The 18859-nt window shown below is 38.1% G+C and overlaps 1 protein-coding gene across 7 annotated transcripts in view; it reads left to right on the top strand.

Moving 5' to 3' along the window:
• The first annotated feature begins 1 nt into the window (after nt 1).
• The window catches only part of MAGOHB (mago homolog B, exon junction complex subunit), a 29676-nt gene continuing 10818 nt past the window's right edge, over nt 2-18859 (top strand). For 2 of the 7 annotated variants that reach the window (XM_074357392.1, XM_074357391.1), the window contains exons 1-9: nt 2437-2464; nt 3148-3258; nt 3891-4077; nt 5093-7098; nt 9316-9409; nt 12156-12260; nt 13558-13726; nt 14798-14887; nt 16304-16540. In XM_074357392.1, the coding sequence (XP_074213493.1) occupies nt 13612-13726; nt 14798-14887; nt 16304-16540 (442 nt within the window). In that variant the 5' untranslated portion in view covers nt 2437-2464; nt 3148-3258; nt 3891-4077; ... (2 more) ...; nt 12156-12260; nt 13558-13611. Of the gene's footprint in view, nt 181-2405; nt 2465-3147; nt 3259-3890; nt 4078-5092; nt 7099-9315; nt 9410-12155; nt 12261-13557; nt 13727-14797; nt 14888-16303; nt 16541-18201; nt 18345-18859 lie in introns of those variants that run through there. The other 5 variants (XM_010946415.3, XR_012503985.1, XR_012503984.1 and 2 more) reach the window with 5 other exon arrangements.

Below are 18859 nucleotides of genomic sequence, written 5' to 3'. Positions count from 1 at the left end.
GACGTATTAATCCTGGGCGGCTGACGTCACTGCTAGGCGCCCGCGGCACGTTGGGCAGGCCGTCCGCGGGCTTTTCGGCGGCAAAGATGGCAATGGCCAGCGATTTCTACCTACGCTACTACGTAGGGCACAAGGGCAAGTTTGGACACGAGTTTCTGGAGTTCGAGTTTCGGCCGGACGGTGAGCGGAGGGGCGGCCGCGGGCGTCGCAAGTTAGCGCGGTGCTGAGTCGGGGAGAAGCGGGGCCGAGAGGCCGCGGAGGAGGCGGCGGCGGGTGGGCGAGCCTCTGTGGGCTCGCGACTGTACAGCGGCGCTGAGGCGCTTGGGAGTGTAGGAGGCATATGCATTGGTTTTGTGAATAATAGAGAATTATTCCGTGTAAGTTAATTCAGAGGAGCCAATCCTGCCAGACACTAAAGTTGGTCCTACGGTAAAGAGTCCGCTCACCCGCAGGGACCTTTAAGGCCATCTACATCTAGTTTATCGTCCTAGTACTTGAACGTGTTAAGGAACATTCCCACCACGCGGTGGTCAGATGGATGCTTAAAGTCTTACGGTGAACTGTGACTTTCGAGCTACCCATTCATCCGTTTTATTCATTCCCTGTATGTAAGGCAACATGTCTAGAAAAAACAAATGAGGCCTGCTCTGAAGGGGGGAGCCCTACGTGTAGAAAAATGAATGTTTGGTAATGATGTGTTTTGATTACTTAAAAACAGTTGTTCCCTCTACGATGCATTAAGACTATGAAAAAGGGGAGTGGTTACATGAGACAGTAAGGAAATTTTTTTTTTTCTGAGAAGGTGACGGTTGAGATGAGTCTTGAAATGAGAGTAGATCTTTTCTTGGTTTCTAAGGGAAAAAAAGAGTCAGACTGCCGAGAGCTGCCTGAGCAGAGAATGAGGTGAAACTGCCTGCTGCCCAAGGAATGTGCAGATTCTGTCCCTTGTCAGCTCTGATTCTCTTTAGATTGTGTTACTGTATATTGAAGTCTTACTGTAGCAAGGACAGTCCAACTACATAGACTTTTCTTTTTTAAGTGCATACTGTGTGCTGGACACCATGTAAATACAAAAATTGAGGGTACAGGAATGCATAAGACTGTTTATTTCCCCTCAAGGAGTTGTATCTTGGGTAAAATAGACATGAAACTAACCATACGGTGGTATAGGATATTAAGTGCTGTGTTCATGCTTTGGACAAAGTTCTGTGAAGGCATGAAAGAAGAATTAGAGGAGAATCACATTAATATTAGGGAAAGGGAAAATTACCTGACATTTTAGGTAGAGCTCAAGGTAACTACAGCCCTGCAGTTATTCAGAAACCTTGATCACCTTGATCTCCGTAGTTCTCCCCAAATGTTTTCTAAATTTCGCTAAGAAACCAAATTTGCTTGAATTCTCCCTCAGTTCTTTTTTTAATGTGATCCTATTTTTAGTGCTTATGCCTGTGAACAGCTTTCAGCTTATCTGTATCACTTTTGGCCAGTCACATAAATTAAGTAGTCTAATTTCATTCCAGAACAATGGTTCTCATCTGCCACCACACCATTCCATGGACTTCTGTCAGTAATAATGAATCCCAAATACAGCGATTCCTCAGGGGTTCATCTCACTAGGGTAACCTGCCGTGTTAGAGGTTCAAGATCACATGACATCTGTACCTGGGCAACTGACTAGCCATGAGGAGAAGCACGCATGAGAATACTTCAGAATTAAATGTAGATCCTCTTAACAAACTGGCCAGTTTTTAATCCAGAAGCAGCACGTAGTTTATATGCTTCTTAATCACAATTTAAAAATACTAGCATTGCTGTAATACGTACACGCATTAATTTGAAGGAAGATAATTAAAAGGGAACATTTTAGAGTAGCAGGGAAAGCATGAGTATTGGAAGAAGGTAGATCTAGATCTGAATCTTGTGTGACCCCGGACAACCGACTGAACTCTGTTTTCTCATCTATGACTAGGTGAGAGAATAAAAGCTACATTTTAGGGTTGTCTTACAGATTAGATTAAGTGCTCTGGGTAAATCACTTAACACCAATAAGACATATAATGTAAACTTTAGAAGAAATGTTAGTTGTTTTTTCAGATTCCCTGTCAATTCATGACATAGCTTAAGGGAATGGGCCTTGAAAATGACTGCCCCCCCCCCATTATATGAAATTATCTTGAAAGCATGGAATATTTAAAAATTGACTAGCTTCAGCTTTAGCCAACTTATCAGCTAATGTTTGTGTGTCTACATGTCAGCACTGACCTTAAGCTAGGAGGGAGAAAATATTAATAAAGTAGTAGTATCAAATGGCTTTTACCTTCAAAATTGCTTACGATGTCATTTCTTTCTTTATTTCTTTAGCAGTTTTTGCTGTTATAGATTGAATTTTTTTCCACTCCCTACAGGAAAACTTAGATATGCCAACAACAGCAATTACAAAAATGATGTCATGATCAGAAAGGAGGTAAGTTCTTTTCAAATGTCTAATTTTTTACATTAAGCCCATTTTTCTCATGTCTGTGTTCTAATTTACATGTTTAAAGTACACCTAGGGCTGTAAAGAAGAAGCTGATTTATAGATTGAAAAGGGACTCTTAACTGAAGCATCTGTAACAACAAAAGAAGCAATCTGAGTATATTAAGTTGTAATCCCACAATCGAGCTTATCATTTAATTCATTTTATAATTAACTTTGTCTTTTTACTCTATTCACTATTTAACACTAATTGATCATCATGATTTAAACATAGTATGAATTTTAAATGAACAGCTCAAAAATTAGGTATAAGAAAAAGTTCAAAGCACTAACTGTGCTATGTGTTTGTATTTGTCTCTGTTCACCTTGTAGGTTTTGAGTTTAGCAGTTGGAGATAGTTGAATCCCGTGGCACAAAGGTAGAATACAAGTTTTAAAAGGGTGCTAGTGATGTGAAGAGGGAAAAATAAATGTTAAAGGAAGGGACAAGACAGTGAAGAAAAATCATAAAAAGGATGAATGATTCTCTCCCATCTTGTACTTTTAGAATCAGAATTAAATTTTTCTTTGATACTCTGTTTGAATACTCAGGGTTTGTAACTTCGTTTTATTATTTCCTTGTGAGTTGTAGGGAGAAATAGACACACTGAGATTTTTATAACTTATTTTCAGGCTTACGTACACAAGAGTGTAATGGAAGAACTGAAGAGAATTATCGATGACAGTGAAATTACAAAAGAAGATGATGCTTTGTGGCCTCCCCCTGACAGGGTTGGCCGGCAGGTTTGTGTTTGGTGATTCTCTAAATGCATGAATACTAACCATTTTCAGTATCATTGTTATGTTTCTCTCTATTTATTTAGAATAGAGCCTCACTGAGTCTTGATTTTTCCATTTAGGAGACACCCAGTAAATACTCTTTTATTTTTATTTCACTGTGCCTCACATTCTGTGCCGTCTCCTGGTAGGAGAGGAGTCAGCACACAGCTCTCAGTTTGGATGTCGTTCTGAGCAGTCTTCTCTACAGCCACCCCCAGCGAAACTTAGGATGTTTTCACACTGTTATGAATCATTTCTACTGTAGGTTTCTTACTTTTGTTAGCAACAATAAATTCTTAATAAATAATAAATAAAAATAGTTAGACAAAAATATAAGTGTTTGTTAAATTTGAGAATAAGGATTTTCACTGACCATGTAAAATTCACTTTCTCTAGATGTATAACTTTCAGAATTCTTATTTGCATCTTTATGCCCCAGAGAGGGATTTGATTAGCATTTTTGTTCAGACTGACAGTTGCTTTCCCCTTTCACATTTCCTTCAGAAAAGTTGTTTCTCAAAAGGCAGCTGACAAACACTGAGGCCTAATTTCACTCTGTAGAAAGACAGTTTGATTTCTGAATTGCATCATTTCAGCTCTTGGAGAAATGAGCTGTGACCCCAGGAGGAAGAAGCACTGAATTTCAAGTTTGTGTGTTCCCGAGGATTGTACTGTGTAACAGGTTCTTTGACTAGAAGAAAATGTGGAGAAATCTAACACGCTGACGCTCTGTAGCAGTAACTTAACACTTCTGCTTAAAGAACATTCTTTAGGAAAGCAAAGGTAATAGTGAACACTATTTTATGCACTGTAAACACTTTTAAGAAGTAAATTTAGATCTCAATTTGTTTTATCCATGTATACACTGTGCATTAAAATCAAGTTAATTCTCCATTTTATGCGTGCCATAAACTGCATAATTAGGTCTTCTGATGAATACATAGCTAAGAGTGTATTCTGTGGCATCTGTTAATTTAAACTGAAAAATCACAATAGACATAGCCTCTTAATTTTTTGTTTTAGATTTGCAGGTAAAATATGGGGAGAAAATTATACTGTAACTTTGACACACTAGAAACATCTTGTATTTGTGTTACTAGTCCTTAATTTTAATTGTTTTGTGAAGTCAGAGGAATATGAATCTTTCAACCTTACAGTCCAGGATTCAAATATTAGTACTGTCACTTACTAGTGGCTGTAAATATCAACAGTTTTTTTTCCCTCTGCTTTATGAGTTTTGAATTTCACATTTGTAAAATTAGGCCAGTAAAACTGACCTGATAAGGGTAGGCTTATTGGCCTAATTTTAGGGATTACAGACAATGTTTGTAAAGTCCCTGGCCCAGGGCCTGACACACAGTAGGTACTAAAGTGATGCTGTTATTACTATTATGCAGCTTATTTGTAGAGCCTGGTAGAAAGGGTCAATGTGTTTGTATTTATTATATTAAACATAAGCTTATACCCATATTGTTAGTTTTTACTGACATTATAAGAAACATTTCTGTGTCACTCGTAAGTATATCATTCATTTGATGGTGTCTTCTTTACGAGATCCCTGGAAAGCTGTTCTGGATTCATCCTAATATTGGGGACTCCTGAGCAGTTGATGAGGTTTTTATTTTACAGACAAAGTTTATATCTAATAGATCAAGTTTCTTTCTTTCTTTCTTTTTTTTCTCCTACCCTGTGACAGCTAAAAAACTTGCAGCTAAAAGTGAGACCTCTTGGTAGCAAGAATACAGATGTCTCTGGGATGGGTTTTTGTATTAACTACATTTCTGTTTATTTTTTTCAGGAGCTTGAAATTGTAATTGGAGATGAACACATTTCTTTTACTACATCAAAAATTGGTTCTCTTATTGATGTTAATCAGTCGAAGTGAGTATGTATATTAAAGTATTTTGACTGAATTGGCATAATTTATTAGAGAGGCTCATATTAGAACTATAGCAAGTTTGGTAAGATTTTTTTAATGGCGTCCCATATCAGTTTATTTATGTATGTGTAATCCTGATTTTTATATTAGTGAAGATTTGTTATCAAAGAAGTTAGCAGTATATTTTACTGATTGGCGAAAAAATCTTCCTCTTCACACGGTGTGGCAAAATTTAAAAGAAATCCTTATTGGATTTATCACCTTTATTAGACCTGTATCACATCATTCTCCATCTTGGGTTTAATACTTGAAAAAAATGGAAAAAACCCAGTATAGCTTGCGAAGGCTTTAGCTGCCTATGTCTTCCCAGGCTCTGTGTCTCTGTACCGTGTACCGTTGTCTGAAAAATCCCTCTGCCTCCAATTATTTCCTTCTACTCTTTTCCCTCAAAATGTTCCTGTAGTGTCTTTTTCCTCTCACCCTAAATTGGAATAACTTACTTGTTTACTGGTTTCAACATAAGCTCCATGAGAACCTTGCTGTATCTCCAAAGTTAGCCCTATGCCTGGCATACAATAGATGGTTTATACATGTTTACTAGGGGAACGGAGAAAGGAAAGAATGCATAATAACTATTGGATCCAAAAGGCTGTGTCCGTGAAGAGTGACCAGATACTTTTATGCGATAACATCTGTTTACCCATAGATCGTGAGGATGTGGCATTCATACCCTACTGGAATTGTAAATTGATACGGTGATTTTTGGAAAGCGATTTGATAATTTGCATGAAAAGCTGTTAATACTTTTCATTCATCTTTTCCAGCTAATTTCATTTCTGAGTGTCAATGTGTTCTGGGGGAATATTCTGAAATAATGAAAAAGTTTTATTATTGATAAAGCTGGTCATTGAAACCTTATTTATAATTGGAAAAAAATCCAAATATCTAACAAGAAGAGAATTGTTAAATTAATTAAAATTTATTTGTGAATTTTTTTTAATGTAGTGGAAAAAGTAGTGTTTAAAAGGCCACAGAGAATGATTTTAATAATTTTTTAAAAATTAGAGAAATACTAAAATAATTAGTTATTTCATTATATAGTATTGAGGTTTTTTTCTATCTTTATAATTTTATTTGCTTTATACACTTTTGTAATGATAACATTTTTACGCAGGAAATAAACACTTTAAATGTGAAATGAATACTGATGAAAAAATTTAGGGTTTTTTTTTTTTTTTCACAGAAAAGCTAGGGATGGGAATTATTTAGTGTGTGCATTTTAGTTATCAGCAGATCCTCTCTCCTGAATTCCTTCAACTTAATAATTTAGTTTTTGGTTTTTGTGTTGTGTTAGGGATTAATTTATATTACTCTGTTGTTTCATTCTAGGAACCAAAAAGTAATTTCTGTCTTTTTAAATTTTAGGGATCCTGAAGGCCTTCGAGTATTTTACTATTTGGTGCAGGACCTGAAATGTTTAGTTTTTAGTCTCATTGGATTACATTTCAAGATTAAACCAATCTAAACTGTATGCTTTTTGGAAGCTGTTTTTATATTTAATTAAGGGATGGGTGAGGGAGGGTTTGTCGTTTATAATATTGGGGTTTTTATGAATATGAAGTGAACTTTTTTTAATGTGCAAACTGAAAATAAGAAACTGCATAAGCAGGCTTAGTGGTTGTCTTCACCTGGATCCAAATGGGTCAGACAGTCCCACACACAGTAAATTCTGTAAATAAAAGTCACCTTGTGTTGAAATTTTAGTCCAATAAAACATATCAAAGCCTGCATGGACAGTGCTTTTTTTTTTCCAGGAGGATGTATCTCTGCTTCACTTTAAAGACAGTAACAGTTGTAGTCGGTGCGGCCTCTGACAGAGGTTCTTTCAGGTAGAGCCACGGAGCCAGATCCCCACCCGTTTAAAGGTAATTGTAGGTCTTCCCTTTTTTCTACCACACCTGATGGGATTTAATTTTTTGGTGCTTATAGAAATAGTTTACAGAAGGTTTTGAATTTTTTACATTTATCACAAACCTCTCCGGTTATTCACATTGAAATGTTTTGGTATAAGCAGTGATTTCCTCAAGGTGGCAAAGGTGAAGTCAGTGTCCCGTTAGGCACATCTATTATTTCCTTATTTTCTGTTTCACTATATATGTGTGTGTGTGTTGTGTATTTGTGGGAAATAAATGAATTCTCAGCTCTAAAAATTAAAGTTTAGACTTAAACACACACACACACGTGTGTATTTATATCCTAACTCCTAATGAACACAGGTCCCACTCATATTTCCAATTCCTTCAACCTCTTTCTAACAGACTTGGTCTTTTATTACTTCTTTTGTTGGTAACCGTGCCCTGGTATTCTGTTACTTTTCCACCTGAACCCTCACTCTTTAAAAATATGCATCCTGCTAGTCATCATCCACCTAACTCAGGGCCTTAGTGTGGGAGGATTAGTGACTGGAGGCTTGCCAGGGGGCCTGAGCAGCTAGACTAGAGCAGCTTTGTCCCGTAAACTGTGAGATAATAGAAGTGTGCTGTGTCTGCAGTCCAGTGGGGTAGCTGCTAGCTACTACATGTGGCTTCTGAGTACTTGAGCTGTGGTTAATTTAGCTGAATTTATAGTCCTATTTAATGAAAAATATTTTCCCAACATTTTATTATGAAAAATTTCAAACACAAAAAACTGTTGAAAGAATTGTAAAATAAATACCTGCATGCCAACCTAAATTCTGTAGTATTTTCCTTTTGCGGTAATGAGTCCTGCAGTAAATGATGTCCTGTTGTGGATTTTTCACTTACAGGCGGAATACCTGGTGCGACTGGTGCCGATAGGTTATGTTTTTTAGTGTTACTTGATTTTTGTTAGGTTTAGATGGCCAGGCGAGGTTTGTGGCTGCCTTCTGGACAGTGTTGCTCCAGAGCCTGGCTTGGCAGCTTGTTGACCATAGAGTGCCTTCTGGTCCTTTACGCTGCATTGAAACGTGTGGCCAGCCCCTTCTGGTTTGCCTTGAAAAGTCATCCAACCTCCTGATCTCCGTTGTGCACGACTGTGCTGTCATCACCTTCAGGTCTTTTGTGTGAAAATGAGCATTTCTGTTCAAGCTGTAGACCCTGATGGATGTGCAGGATAAAACCGTGATATAATTAAAAGTTTTATGAAAGGTGACTATTTATTTGACTGCTAGAGGCCAGTTGGGACAAGATAGAGGATTTTAACTCTAGAGCATTAGAGTAGATTTTATTGTAAAGATAAGAAGGACAAATGAAGTAGCTAATTAGGGAAACAGGAAACTTCAAACAAAAGGTCTTTAGAGTTTTTATTGTAAGAGCCAGGAAATTTAATATCGCTCAATGGCATAAAGGTTAGACATTTGGACAAATAACCATGGAAGTGGGAACCTGGCCAGGTGAGGTTAGTCCTCCCAAGAGAGTGATGCACACCATCTCCCTGGGAGCTGGTGGTTGTGCCTGAAGCCCTCACTTCCGGCTGGGTCAGGAAGACCAGCTTGCTGCTGTGAAATGATAAGCCATTGAGGTTGGAAGGTGTGGCTGGAAAGTCTGAAGGTGTGACCAGAAGGTGTGACCAGAAGCTGTGTGCTAAGCTCCTAGCTGACAGTCACTGTTGTCAGGAAGGGATGGGTCAAACCTGTGGTTTTCTAAATGAAGAAAGGCTTTATACTTATAGCAAAGCAGCCAAGAAGTAAATAAGTGAATGCCATGTGTGTCCATGTGGTGTACATGTTATGTGTTTTTGCACAAAAATGAATTTGGAAGACAATATACAAGAGCATTCAAAACAGTCTTCAGAGTTTTCATCTTTCTGTTTTTAACTAGGGGTTGCAATAGATGAAGTTTAGTGCCTCCGATTTTGTGCCTCTTTGATCAAAGGGCAATGCTGGGAGTTTAATCAGTCCTGTCTGAAGTTACTGCTGTTACCTTCTGATGCTGGGTGTCTTATTTAAGAAGGAATTTGCCTTTTCCAGAAATCAGAGCTTAGTAATAAAAAGAAACTAGAGCTTTGAGGGAACAGCTATACAATGTGACTTTCCAATTACTAATCTCATTCTTCCTACAAAACTATGAAAAATTATGAAAAACCTATATTTTGTAGTCAGTTCCTCTTAACTTTCCATGTAGGCATCATATCTCCTCTATGTGTTGAAGTTACACCGATGAACGGGACGGACGTGGTACTCACAGTATGGAGTTTATGTAGCGGAAGCACGACTGTGTAAGTGTGAAAAAGTGTTCTGTACCTGTTCTTCCATCAGGAGAACTACCCACCTCACCAGCTCTAAGGATGTAAAATCACACAAGAACGGTTCAACATCACCAATGTCTGTGGGGCAGTAAGGTATAAAATAGCCAGATCTGAGGTTACAGGATGTATTTTTCTAGAGGTAGCGGTATGTTGCCACATGTTTCCCAGCTCCCAAATTGTGTTGTTCCCCTCCCCCCACCAACCCCCCCCCACACCCCCTTTCTTCCAAGCATCAGCACCCCAAACCTGACATGTGAAGACAGAGAACTTAGTGCAGTGCATTTCTGGATCACAGTCCTGACTCTTGCACTATTTATAGAACTCTTGGAGAGAGGAAAAAAATGACATTTCCTTCTTTTTGAAGTCTGAGATATCCCAGTGCCAATCTAATTGAATTCTTCCAGGTCTATGAAGTGAGGAACATGTGAGGAAACTGAGGCTTGAAGATTTGGAGTGATGTGTTCAAATTTTTACAGCTAGAAAGGATTTGAATGTTGGACCTCAAATGATGATATTTAATGTTTAATCAGTGCCTGTTCTGTAGTTGCCAAGTCTGGTTAGCACTTTGTAGACCCTATAATCTCGGGAGGCAAATATCACTATTTTACTGTCAGAGAAATGAAGTGACTTGCCTAAGTCACACACAGAAGTGAGGGCTGGTATTTCAAGCCAGATCTGCCTGGTTCTAGAATTGGGCTTGGTGGCAAGAGGTTTCTTAAAAGTTCAGATCCAAAGTCCATCTGTGCTCAGTGTATTCAGTCAGGCTTGATTTTAAACATGGGTCAAGGATGAGCAGTAAGGCGTCCTTTGGTGAGTCAGTTAACCTCTTAACATCAGTGTCTTCATTTGTCAGATGAGGATGATAGATAGCTGCCAGCGTTGGGAGGTTTCGGTATGATTGTACACTCAGGGGTCCTCCAACAAACGATGGCATCTCTCTGCCACCTCTCGAGAACATTCACTACGGCTCCATTCCCTCTCAGCAGAACTCCACTCATTCATTCATTCATGCCTTCATACCTGGCATTGGAATCGAGTGCTAGCAATCTTTCTCTGTTTTGAGATTGACAAAGGCAATCCACGATGAGGGTAAAGAGAGAAGAAAATGTCCAGCAGCAAATATTCCTGAAATATCCAGACTCCACCCATGCAACTTTGCTCATACGATTGAATTCAGTCAGTGCCCGGGAGGTCATTCAGCTGACTGGCTGTGCCCCATGACAAGTGACGGACTCGGTGTTGACTCAGAGATTAAGGATTGCGTTGGGGGACAGAAGTAGGGCAGCTGGGGGGCCAAACAACAGCACAGCCTAGAGGGGTCCTGGTGGTCAGAACATTGAGTAGACTGCGTTTGTAAAGTAGTCAGGAGGAGGGGTGGGAGGTGAAGAGTGGGGGCGCCTTCTGCAGGATGATGGCTTCGTTGAGGGTAGAGGTTGGTAAGGGACGGAGAGAACAAGCAAGGAATTTGGCGAGAGGCTGGTGAAATAGGGTGCATTCTTCTCCGTGTGATCAACTTCCCCTTGTGTTCCCTACCTCACTCCTCTTCCCCGACAATCCATGTTAACCACGATCGCCTGATTTGAAGAGCAATGAAATTGGTCTCATAGAACTGTGCGCCTGAAGACTGGCAAGGCCTGTATCAGATGATCGTGAACCTCAGTGTGAGATCGGAGGGTGTTCTGGCGGGGTCTGGCTCATAGAAACAGACTTAGCGAAATGAGTTTCTTTTAACTGGAAGGATATAGGTCTTCATGAAGTAGAGATTCGTGGACAAAACTCAAGTAGAGGAAGCATTCACAAGTTTCTCTTCTTGAAAAATAATCAAATGTGAACATTTTCCTGCTCAACTAGTGCTGTATAAACGAGAACAACTTTTCTGGAGAGCATTTGGTAATATGCATCAAAGTCTTTAATGTATATACCCCTGGACCAATAATTTCTTATTTAAACAATTTTCCTAAGGAAATATTCAAAAGTACAGGCCAAATATTTTTTATATTTGTAAAAAATTGGAAAGAGCCTAAATGTCCAACAGTAGGGGATTGCCTAAATAAATTATGGTATAACCCATGTGGGTAATAACTATATAGTTTTTAAAGTAACATTTTAAATGAAAACATTTATTAGAAAATAGTAGATCAAAACCGTTGTGTACAGAATGAATTTTGATAGTAAACATACAGATAAAAAGCGAGAAGAATATATACCAAAATTTTATAGTGGAACCATCTTAACAGATGTTTCAAAATAAATTCTATAATATATTTATTTGCAATAAACACAAATGGAAAAAATTTTTTTTCCAAATAGCAATATATACGAGAAAGTTTCTGACAGGCTATTTTGAGGTAAAGAATTTAGTCATAATATTTCTTGTGTATATGTCTGTGTATTTAAGCGTATACATTTTAATCGTTTGTTTTTACTAGTGGTTTCTTTTAAGTATGCTAGTTTTTGTTAAAGATCTTACTTCTTTTCGCCAAAGCTGTGTTCATTTATCTTCTCAGTCCTCAAATATAGATTCTGAATGCTCTCTTCACCGCAGGGGCTGGTTAGTTGAAATGAGGGAAGATAGAGCTCATGACCATCCTTCCTTTCCCGTCAGCACCAGCTTTTATCACATAATTTCCTTTCATCACTTTGGTCAAGAGGAGGGGCAGAAGATTTTGAGTTGGAGTATCATTCAGACACTGTTCATTTCTGTCTTCTGTCTCAGAGCCCCTCGCACATCCAAGCGATCTGGAATTGGAAAGGCCAACTTCTCTCTTCTCATTTTTGGGTTAGATTTCTCCACCTGCATCACTGCCCGGCACAGACACAGGTAACATCTGCTTTTGCTCCCTCAGATCTTTATACCAAATGTCCTATTAATCCTACTTACAAAGAAAAGATTCTAGGGGAAAAAAGATTCTAGGAATATAGCAATTCATTATAAATGACTTGGCGTGAATATGGGGTGGGGAGAAGAGCATTCTTTGTTAATTGGGTTAGAACTGCCTTAACTCCAAGGGATGTGAAAACTAGTTCAGCATTCACGGAAAGTTTTCTTTTTTAAAATATGCTGTGATTTTTGCTTTGAGTTATCAAAGAAGAGGTCTGGGTTATTACTTTTTATTTGAGTCTAATGATTTGTATATTATCTTATCAATCTTAAAGGGTTCTATAGTAGAAATGGCTTATTTTCCTTAGGAAATTAGGAATAATGTGAATAATCAAGTTTAGAAACTTTCAGAAATTAAAAAAAATTTTTTTGAAGACTATAGTTACATGTGCAATTTATTTTCTGTATTTCCTGCTTCTTGGATATCATCTTTTCAAGCTGATTAATATAAGAAGCAAGGTAAATTTTAAATATCTACTATTTAATAATTTCTTCCTATATTGCTGTCTATTAATAGATTGAATCCTTTATGCATATTAACTAAAGACTGCCTATTGACAAATTTTATTTTCACAAAATAAAGTTGGCTTCTCTGGCAACTGGAAGATTATTTCTAAAATTGTAGATTTGTAGATGGTGTATGGGATATACTTTGGGAAACAATGTGGTAGCATTGTGTTATAGTTGAAAAGAACTACACAATGTATCTATGTGGGCCAAGAAATAATGATCTCAAACTGACATTGAATTACTATTCTAACCCTTGTAAGAACTTTTTACTATTTATATGTAGATCTGAAAAAAAAAATATATATATACACATATATATTTGTTTTAAACCAAGGTATTTAAATTTTTTCAGAATCTTAAAAACATAAAAGTTTTAAAAAGTGTCTCCGTAATTTGAAATGGTACCACTTGGCCTAACATTTTATGCATATGTTGAACATTTTGAGCTCAACTGCATAGGACCTAGCCTACTTAATCTATTGGTTGATTTTTAAAAATATTCTTTCCATATTTTCTAATAGTCATGGCCATAATTACTAGGAATGTAAATGACTTTCACAGAAATATTGAAAGTTTTTCATGTCTTATATAAATTAGGCTCAGTCTGTGTACTTTAGGCACTTGAAGGAGTTAACAAACACACATCCACACACAGACATACACACATCTGCCTTAATCCTGGTATGTTTCCGTAGACTGACATTTTAATTTCTTTTTTTTTGGACAGATCATTTTGTTGCAAAATTTTAATGCAAAACATACATCACTTTTTACTCTAGAGATGAGCGATCAGGAAGTAACTTATTCCACCGTGAGAATTCTTCAGCCGCCTTCACAGTCACAAAATAGATTAAGGCCTTGTGGTGCTGAAATCGCTCGCAAGACTGATGGAAAAGGTACACGTTTTAAGCATCTAGATTCACCTGCCTCTCATGGTTTGTCAGACTATTGATGTTTGAAAAAAGTTCCTACCTGTTCTTCAGGTCCTCAGCTGGTCAGACTAAACCATAGTGGTATTTAATGGTCTTTTAAAAAAATATTTGTGAGAATGGAGAAATTAATGAATTTTCTTTTTAAATTTGAGAAGGTGATAGAATGTTTTCATTCAAATTTGGTCTAGAAAAATTCATGAGGCCTTTAAAAGTAAAGGACAGACTAGAGTCTCAAGAAAACATTGCATTTCCTAGAGAAGTAAAAGTCTTACAGAAGATTTAAGAAATGAAAAATAAGCATTAGGAACACTGCCTTTATTCAGACAAAAGCTGTTTTAGACGTCTTAAATATTTACCAAAACTTCACAGCAATGAAGAAGCAAAAATGTTCAGATCAAAAGGGGAGAGATTTTTCCATTTTCTCTCTATACCTCAAATATCGCAGCAAACTCTAAATTGAGAATAGTTTTTACTGTTTTAATGTAGTGTCAGTCAGAGGTGTAACTTGCGGATACTGAGGACCTCAAAAGTAGGAGGATAAATCTAGCATTACTAGAGGGAAAAAAATTGATGAAAAAGAAGAAAAAGTTGATTTCTAGGAAGTTCTTTTAAGAATGTGCCCCAGTCACATTTGCAGCTTCAGAGTATCCACAATTGGCTACCAGTTTCTCAAGAATATTGACTGCCTTTTCCTTTCTCTTCATGATCAGTTGTGATCACAGCAAGGAGCACAGAGGTCGATGTGGATGCTCATCAGTGTGTATTGTGTTCATTGGCACCTGTGCTTTTGAAAAGGATGCATTTTTAAAATCCCACAGGACTGTTCTTGGGTGTAGGGTTTCTAAAATTGGTGAATGTCAGTCAGAAGTTTAAACTAGAAAACTGTAATTTCTAGAATGAAAATTAAAACACTTTGTATGATATATTTTTGTAAAATGTTTACAGAAGATTGTGTTTCAGATGGTGTCCAGGTTAAGGTTAGTAGAGGGCCAGGCCCTATCCCTAGTGATCATTTTCTTCCTTCTTTATTTGAAGAGTCTTCAGTGTGCTGGCCTCGCTTTGCAGTGATTCTGGGGATCTTCTGTCTATTTCTGCTGATGGCAGTCATAGTGTTGGGGACAAAGAGTGAGTAATTGAAGTATACCCTTCGAGTCTGAGTATCAGACGTAACCACTAATTGTGCAGATGTTGGCCATGTTCCATCAGTTGTTCCCTGGCCGTGATCACAGAATGTTCCAGGTGGTTCTTTCTTAGGGATTTTCCCCAGACGTAATCACAGTGTCCTTTTCATTTTATTTACCTGTTCCAATGTCTCTGAAGCCGTAATGAGCTGTCTCGTTCTGTATGAGACAAGGTAATGTTCCTTCTGACAAGGACTTAGTACAACAGTATCCCTTTTTCCACAGGGGTGCTTCCAGGACCCCCAGTGGGTGCCTGAAATAGCAGATATCACTGAATCCTGTATATATTATGTTTTTAAAGTTTAATGTATAATCTAGGCACAATAAGAGACTATGCCAGATGCCAGCATCACTACTCCTGTGCGTTGGGACCATTATTAAGTGAAATAAGGGGTGGATGAATACACGCACTGCGTACCTCGACAGCCACCTGATACCGGCTAAGGGACTAACCCAGGCGGGTGGGATACACTCCGCAAAGGAATGATCACGTCCAGGGGAGGACAGGCGGGATGGTGTGGGATTTCTTCGCAATACTCAGAATGGCATGCAACATGAAGCTTATGAATTGTTTACTTCTGGAATTTTCCACTTAATATTTTCTGACTGTGGTTGACATGGTAACTGAAACCGCAGAAAGTCAAACCACAGATAAGGGGGAACGACTATACTATTCCGCCTTGTAAGTTTAGATCACTGTAAATCTTAGGTGCACATTCTTTGAGAAATAACGCTTCAAGAGAAATTAAGACTTTCTCTTGATTTTTTTCCAAGTATATAGTGAGGAAATGGTTTAGTAAACAGAGTGGTTCTCCTCATGGATGTTAGATGATCTTGACTTCAACCTTTATCTTTTATTTGCATTCCTTGACATCTTTAGGGAACAATACTAACATGTTACGCGCAGATAAAATGACAAATTTGGGTCTCCTTCTCTTTTCTTCTGTGTGTATTCCATCTACGCCAGCGATGATGGTGCTGTTTCTTCGTGTTTCTTAGTGCAGATTTTTCTACTCGGTAGATGTGTGGCTGAATGCTGACTGATGTTTACTTTGGTATCGATGTGTAAATGACTCACTGTTACTAAGAAACTGAACTGAATGATAAGATGTTACTGCCACAATTTTATTCAGGAATCATATTTTATTGATTCTACACTTAGGTGGCTAATAGTGAGGAATCTGATGTTTCAATTTTTATGGTCACTTTGTTGAGGTGTTAACTTTCTAAATGTCAAATTACTAATTAAAGTTAATGAAGTGAGTTGGTCGTCAAAGAGATACCTTTTCCTCTTGTCCTAAATTTCAACAATGAAGCATTATGAGGACTTTAAAAATTACATCTCTGCTCTTAATTTTAGTTTTTCAGTATATTCAAGAAAAGCATCACCAGGAGGAAATTCTACGAAACCTCAGTCAAAAGTACGACATTCTGCAAAATGACAGCTACTCAGTTAGGCAACTTTTGACAAATAGAACTGCAGAATGTGGCATTCTTAAAATGAAACTCTGTGGCGAAACTCTTTGGGCTTACTCTACAGAAAAGATGGAATGCTGTAGGAAAAAGGAGATGTCTTCAAAGTGTTTGCAAAATACAGGTATGGAGGAAATCTTGAATAGAAGATTACATAATTTTTCATTACTTCTTCCCCCCTCAAAAGCTTTGATGCCTGAGAAACAGGCTTATGTTATACGCTCTGCTAGACAACTTTTAGTTTGTGCCCCTTGGATGTCACATGGGTATTTGGGTTTGCTTGTTTCAAATACGGGATTGAGACCCTAGGAGCCACGTTTGCATCATTAGAGCCCTGGGTTTCCCCAAAGTCGGCGGCAGCTCTTGCCTTCCTACTGCTCCCAGAAGGTGAAACAGTAGGTCAGCGCCCTGGAAAATTTGGTTCATTTTGCACCTGTGGGCAAATGAGACACTCCAGCTTTGCTGCTGGCATGAAATACGGAGAATGTCAGTAAAAATAGACTTAGGCTACAGTGAGTGCAACGCCTTTTATTTGGATGCTGTTGTGAAGATAATTGTCTGTGTGTGTTTCCATTCTGCACTGACTTCAGATATTTTGGTCTATGTGTGATCAGTATATACTCCCTGCGGTACACCTGCAAGGTGTGCTGTAGGGCTGATGATTGTGCAGCTCTGTGTGATGATAGCATTAAAAACACCCGAGAGATAAGAATATTAAATCTAATGCAGTGAACCCTGTTATCATGCGTAACGATGGAATGAATCAGCCTAGTTAATCAACAACAACTAAATGTTTGCTTAGGGTTTAGAGTTTACAGAGCAGTCTTACGTATTTAATCTGATTTAAGTATGGTAGTTAGTAGAAATGTACTGTCTATAATTAAAGGATCAGTAATATTTTGATTTGGTATATTATAAAATGTTTGAGGAAAATTAAGATTTCCACAGAAGAATGTTTCTTTTATTTAGAAGGCATTCCAGGATCTTTTAAAAATTAATTTTCTTTTATTATTTCAAAAACAGCTTTATTGAGGTATTACTGATATGCAAAAGCTGCACATATTTAATGCATACAATCTGACGAGTTTGGGCATATGGATATGTCTGTAAGACCATCCACAATTAGGGCAATAGACATACCCATCACCTCCAGAAGTTTCCCTAAGTCCCTTCTTCTTTGTGGTAAGAACACTCAACACGAGGTGTATGCTCTTACCGGGTTTTAAGTGCCCAGTTCAGTATCGTTAACTGTCGGCTCTACGTTGTACAGCAGATGTCTAGAATTTATTTCCCTCGCATAACTGAAACTGTCTACCCATTGAATAACAACTCATTTACCCTACCCAGCAACTACCTTTCTACTTTCTGTTTCTCTGAGTCTGATTACTCTTCATATCTTACATAAGTGGAATCATGCAGTGTTTGTCCTTTGTCGTTGGCTTATTTCACTTAGCGTAATATCCTCAAGTTTGATCCATGCTGTTACATGTGGCAGGATTTCCTTCTTAAGGCTGAATAATATTCATTGTGTGACTATCCCACATTTTTTTCATCCATCGACGGATGTGTGGGTCGTTTCCATTTCTTGGCTATTGTGAACGGTGCTGCAGTGAATATGGGAGTGTAGGTATCTCTTGGCGTTTCAGACTTTTTATGAACATCACATTATCATTATTGGTAGCTATTAAGATTTTTATTTATTCATGGAGAGCTGATAAATACCTTACTCTGCTTAATAGAATACTGGATGAAAAGAAGTTTAATGTTTCACCTTATATATTGTAGGCCAACTCAAGAAAGTTCACTGGTGCTGTTGGGGAATAAAGTGTTACTACTTTACCACTGAAATTGGAGACTGGAAGGGATGTAAACAGATTTGCCAAAGTTACAGTTCTTCTCTTTTGAAGATAGACTTCGCAGAAGAACTGGTATCATGGACTGTTTGTTACATGTGCTTTTATTCTCTTGGCCTCTGTCTCTCACTCTTGGACCCAAAACACTGAGAACATGGAGGAGTTTAGATAGAGGAACCTTCAGTTATTCTTTGTGTTCTGTCTGTTGAGTGAACAAAAATCATACAGTTAAGAGTCTCCCAGGAGACCCTGCCTGCTAATAGGCATGTGATCTCGCTACTTACTAAGCATTCAATGCATGTTATGTGTCACGGTGACCATTATCATTTCCAAAATGGAAACCCCCTTGAAGATGCAGTTTGGGACTTGATCTCCTTTTCTTAGGACTCTGCCAGAGAACCCCTCACAGCGAAGCCTGCCTTTCGTTTGATGAAGCACTTCAGCCTTTGGTCACCCGCAGGCTGGAGCCAGCGGTATTCTTCCCTGTAAGGTGGCAACCAAGAACCCAGAGGCAGCACCGTCCAGTAGTTACTGTTAGAAGTCAGACTGCCTGGGCTCATCCAGTTCTGCCACTTACTAGCTGGGTGGCC

This window comes from Camelus bactrianus, chromosome 34 (genome assembly GCF_048773025.1).
Source record: "Camelus bactrianus isolate YW-2024 breed Bactrian camel chromosome 34, ASM4877302v1, whole genome shotgun sequence".
Classification (NCBI taxonomy): domain Eukaryota; kingdom Metazoa; phylum Chordata; class Mammalia; order Artiodactyla; family Camelidae; genus Camelus; species Camelus bactrianus.
Note: the sequence above shows the minus strand (reverse complement) of the source record. Positions and strands in the feature narration are given on the sequence as shown.